This window comes from Rosa chinensis, chromosome 2, assembly GCF_002994745.2.
Source record: "Rosa chinensis cultivar Old Blush chromosome 2, RchiOBHm-V2, whole genome shotgun sequence".
Classification (NCBI taxonomy): domain Eukaryota; kingdom Viridiplantae; phylum Streptophyta; class Magnoliopsida; order Rosales; family Rosaceae; genus Rosa; species Rosa chinensis.
The window spans coordinates 78,739,873-78,744,853 of record NC_037089.1 but is presented as its reverse complement, the minus strand read 5'-3'; the positions used below and the strand labels follow the sequence as shown (position 1 = coordinate 78,744,853).

The following is a 4,981-nucleotide window of genomic DNA, read 5'->3' as shown; positions in this document are numbered from 1 at the left end:
ATTTAGACAATCATACATAGATATGAATTGCGAGACTGCAAATATAAAGTCAAAACTCAAAAGCATTGGAAGCTCATCTTTTATTTTATTTTGATTGCTGGAGTCCAGTAGGAGGTTCGACTCTCAAGCCTAAGATTAAAATCTTTTTTTATATTTGAATGAGAGTGATAGATCCGGGGATGAAAAAGAGAATGGACATGAATAAGAGTTGGAAATGTAGTGAGATAAGAGTTTTAAGAGGACGGCTGGTACATAGATAGCGAGACAACACTTAAATAGTAAAAGAGCATAGATTAGATTTAGGGTTTGAAGGGTATATTTGTAAATCACATGAAAATGTGTCAAAAAATTATGGGAGTATCATTTCGTGATTGTCGATTTATGATAACCACCATAAATGTGTATTCTCATGATCCTTGATACACCAGTTAGTGTAAGTCTGTTTCTCGAACATGTTCTTTTTGGTAATTCTTTAAAGGTTACCACTTTTTCTATATGACCACTAATAATCTAATACAACAACCACATCTCATTTTCAAAATTATGGATTTGTGTCATTAGGATACATACTTTAATTGGGTCATTGGAGAAATTTGTATCATAATTAGGTTAATCTAATTGCTGCATTTCACGGGGCTTAGGCCTAACGTCCTCCCCGTTGAATTCTAGTTTGACTAAAGGTGAGAAACGGTATTGATGGGGTAGACCAAACTGTTTGGGTTGGAATTTGCGATCTTAAGCCCAGCAATTCGTCGATTCTTTGTTATGCTTTGAGGCTTCTTGGACCAATAATTTCGGACGGCCACTGAAGCCTGGGATGGTGTCAAATGTATACGTTGGTCCCTGTCAAATGTCGTCCGTCCACGCAAACCACAAAGCGATCGGCGGTTGCACACATGGCAACATCGTACTGGACCAACAGAGATAAGAGAAGATTTAGTCTGGATTTCATTTCAAATCCCACTATCCCAGTGAGAAACTGTTCCTTTCAACTGTAAGCTTTGACAGGTCTGTTGTGTCTGTTTGGTTTCATTAATGGAATGACAACCTCAGGCTTGGCCTCTTCAACTTCCAAGAGCTTTGGATACAATAACACCCATTTTGCATTAAATTTGGGATTTCAGGTACCTACTGTTTAATTGGCATTTTCATAAAATCTCTGCTTTTCTCAAATCCACTTCCAGACTGTTCTTTAGTAAAGCTTTCCTCTGTTTGGTTGCTCAGAAAATAAACCAAACTTCAAACAGAGAGTCTCGATCCTTCTGTGGTTAGGTTTCCATTTATGTGGTGCATGTGAGCTTGCTTATCACATACAGAGTATACTGACATAGTACTTATTAAGGGCCCTGCAATAATGTTTGCTTCCAACTTTGAATGTTCAGTACTACTAGCTTTTGATCCTTGTTTCCACAAATACAGTGTGACATGTAGGACTACTAATCATGTACATTCGTAGTGTTTTACGGGTGTTGCAACTTTAAAGTTAGCTGTTAAAGTTGTTCCATTCTTCATTCAGGTTTAGATGGCTTTGGTTCCAATATGCTACAGGATACCATACAAAGGGCATATTCAACCCATACGTAATGTAATAAGCGGACCAAGTTCATCTAAAGGACTAGAAAGCCGTCTAAGATGCAGTTTAGCACATAATTCACCAGAACACAATCGTGGGATCGTTCGGTATGCATCAGATGCTAGAATGAATGAGAAGCAGCTGAGTTCTTTAGATTCCTACTTTGAAAAACTCCAAAATAGCACAACTTTGCCTCCAGAAAATTCAAGCAAGACAACTGAGTCACTCGGTAGAAAAAATGGTCATTTGGGATTGGAGGAGGAGTTGGAGTATCTTGACGCTTATCTTGAAAAACTTGATAAAGGCAAGTATCTCCTAGTTGAGTAGCTTCTATCTCTTCCATTTTAGCAAGGAAATTAATTTTACATTTTTTTATTGCCACAGATGCAAACCAGATTGAAAAACCAGTTGATCTTGCAACTGGAGACAATATAGTTCCAAAATCATCATCTATCATTCAACAATCCAAAAAAGGTGCTGAGAGGAAACTGGTCAAGAGCTATACAAATACAACTGATGATAATGGTCAAGATAGCGAAATCTCTGATCTCTACCTAGTGTAAGACTGCGCTTCATCTAAGTGGATTATTAATTAAAAATCTGGTAGCACATAAAGAATTAAAAGTTCAAAACATGATTCTTTGTTTTTGATCTTTGGTTGCAGAAGCATATTGGGTTCTATAAACATTGCAGTTTTTCTGTTTGAGATAGCAAGTCCAGTTAGGAATTCTGACTTGGAGCTTTTTTCTCTTCCATTGTTATATGGAGCAAAGATAAATGATTTGATCCTGGTCGGAGAATGGTGGAGGCTAGTCACACCGATGTTTCTGGTACAAGATTGATTATTGGGTTCGTGTTTCCATTATGTCTTCGTTTAACATCTTTATATTATTAGCGTTTAGCTTAATATAGATTGTTGACCCATTCCCTGATAGCTTAAGCTTTTGGGCACAGTGGTTGTCTAACGTGGGATGGTACCAAACCCTTGTTTGCAGTTGGCTTTGAGCTCGCAACCACCATCCCTCACTTCTTTCTGGTTGTATAGTCTGACACTCTCCATATACACGTTGAGGCTGCACGTTGTCGAACAATTAGTTGCAATGCTTGCATTAAGTACTTAGGAATTGAATTCTAATGTGACATATGATTGACTCAAATTTCATATGATCTTAAGAGACTTTTGGTATATGCAGCATGCTGGACTTATTCATATAGCTATTGGTTCTTGGGGACTTGTTACATTTGGACCTAAGGTGTGCAGAGGCTATGGTTCATTCACATTTTTCTTGATCTATATACTTGGAGGAATTTCTGGCAATTTGATTAGCTTTCTCCACACACCAGAACCAACTGTTGGTGGAACAGTAAGCAGCTCCTCAACTTCTATCCTTATCTTTTAACTTCTTTTTCCTGTCTAGGGTCATCTCTCTCTTCTTACATGACTAAGTTCATAAATGGATCACAGGGACCAATATTTGCGATGATCGGAGCTTGGCTCATTTATGAGACCGAAAACAAAGATATAATTGCAAAGGAGGTCTCAGAGACTATGTTCCAAAAGGCAATAATAACTACAGCTCTTACCTTCACATTGAGCAGTTTTGGTCCAATTGATGACTGGTAAGTTTAAAACCAGCTAGTATATGACAAATCATTCAGTATATGCCATCTGATTTAGGGAATGTCATTCGCTCCCTCAGAAAGTCATCATGCACTCGGTTTGTGAGTTTGAAAATAGAACACCAGCGAATTTCGATAGCAGCATGCCTTTCTTTGAGTGTGAATAAAAGCTATCTCGATTTTGTACGTAGTGACAAATTTGTAGTGAGTTTGTTGTGACTTTCAAATTTGCTTTTGCACCCTTTGTTGGGTAAACGTTGCAGGACACATTTTGGAGCTGCATTGACAGGAATAGCATATGGATTTTTGACATGCCCAAGTCTTCAACTGGACGAAGCATCATCATCTTCAACAAGTGGCCAAGAGGAAGGAATCACACTTGTTAGGCGTTATGCTGATCCCTGCAAATCAGTTTTTCTCTTCATAGTGTTTGTTCTTGTTCTGAGTTCTCTACTTCTCTTTGTTGAACCTCCACTCAACGCCTTAGCATCAGACTCTTCTGTGTAGACGTGAAGGACTTGTATATGAATCTAGGTAGAATGATACAAATATGTTAGTCTATATACAGTTTATACCATCGTTGTTTGTCCCTCATGTCTCATAGTATAATGGAAAATAAAAATAAGAAAGGCAATTGGTAAGGCCATAACATGTTCAAGCTTCACAAAATTCTGCAACTGTGATACTTTTTTTTTTTTTGGCCAAGCTGCAACTATGATACTAAAAGAATGATTATGAGAGACTAGTGTTATTTAGGTATTTTTAAGTTTTAACCGGAATCAACTTTTGATGGTATGTACTTTTGACAAGAAATTTATAGCTACCTAAATTTGAATTTAATATAAAAGATTGAAATTAGAATACTGAAAATATATTTGTGCTAAATTCAAAGGTGAGTGACCATAAATTCTTAATATTGATACTCGGTAGGTATGTTTTTCAGATTTTATGAGAGAACATAACTCTCACTTGTAATTCATGTGCATTTTTATATTGTATCAATTATCAGTTATGCTGTTGTTTCTTTCAATAGCAAGTGATCAAAGCCGATTCAAGTTTGGGATTCATTTTTCTATATAACGAGTGCAAGCTTGACTTTTTCCTGCAAGAATTGACCAAAGAAATTTTGGATACATGTTATCCCTGTGACCCCCCAATAAAACAGGTTGGATCAAGGTGAATACAGATGGGTTATTTAGTAAGCTACTAGAGCTGGTTTTGTGGGTGTATTTAGAGATTTTGAGGGCCTGTTCTTGGGTGGTTTTTCCAATAAAGTTGTGGTACGAGCGCTATAGATGCAGTCATGCAGAGGTCCTAGCATTCATCGAAGCAATCCAGGTTGCTTTGGTTCGTCGTTGGACTCATATTTGGTTAGAAACAGACTCTGTTTAGTATTGCTTGCTTATCTCACATCACCTAGTTTAATTCCATGGAGATTGCGTATTGAATGTTAAATTGTCTGAATCTAATTACTTAGCTAACCTTCTGAATCTCACATATCTATCAGGAGGGGAATGCATTGGCTGACAAGCTTGCCAGATATGGCGCAATGCTTGATGGAGCAGTTTGGTGGAGAACGTTGCCCAACTCTTTTTCTGCAGAGTATCTGAGTATGGTAGGGATCTAGCTTCCTCAGTCAATTATAGGTTCTCTTGACTTTGTCATTAGAATTAGCTTGTGCCTTTTCGCATTTAGTTCCTTCTTTATGTTGAAAGTTTCTCAGCAATTTCATTCGTTAGTATTTCCTTATATTGTACTCTCTATGTCACTTTGTGTCCCATGGGAAGG

General features: G+C 37.4%; 1 protein-coding gene across 3 annotated transcripts; it reads left to right on the top strand.

The window, feature by feature from the left end:
* The first annotated feature begins 963 nt into the window (after positions 1-963).
* LOC112188206 (RHOMBOID-like protein 9, chloroplastic) lies at positions 964-3,839 on the top strand. Of its 3 annotated transcripts, none has more exons than XM_040513155.1 (7): positions 964-1,124; positions 1,517-1,877; positions 1,958-2,130; positions 2,347-2,403; positions 2,767-2,937; positions 3,039-3,193; positions 3,457-3,839. In XM_040513155.1, exons 2-7 carry the CDS (start codon positions 1,523-1,525, stop codon positions 3,698-3,700), a joined length of 1,155 nt encoding a protein of 384 aa, XP_040369089.1. In that variant the 5' UTR covers positions 964-1,124; positions 1,517-1,522; the 3' UTR covers positions 3,701-3,839. The 3 variants fall into 3 exon arrangements, with proteins under 3 accessions (XP_040369089.1, XP_024183050.1, XP_040369088.1); XM_024327282.2 differs by having other exon boundaries at positions 1,958-2,132; positions 2,238-2,403; XM_040513154.1 differs by lacking the exon at positions 964-1,124 and adding an exon at positions 1,135-1,427 and having other exon boundaries at positions 1,958-2,132; positions 2,238-2,403.
* Positions 3,840-4,981: the final 1,142 nt, after the last annotated feature.

Bases quoted from the DNA above. Each gene is read 5' to 3' on its own strand.
- LOC112188206 (XM_024327282.2), top strand. From the start codon at position 1,523: ATGGCTTTGGTTCCAATATGCTACAGGATACCATACAAAGGGCATATT. The intron at 2,133-2,237 runs GTAAGACTGCGC...CTTTGGTTGCAG, and splicing joins ATCTCTGATCTCTACCTAGT to AAGCATATTGGGTTCTATAA. The intron at 3,194-3,456 runs GTAAGTTTAAAA...TAAACGTTGCAG, and splicing joins TTTGGTCCAATTGATGACTG to GACACATTTTGGAGCTGCAT.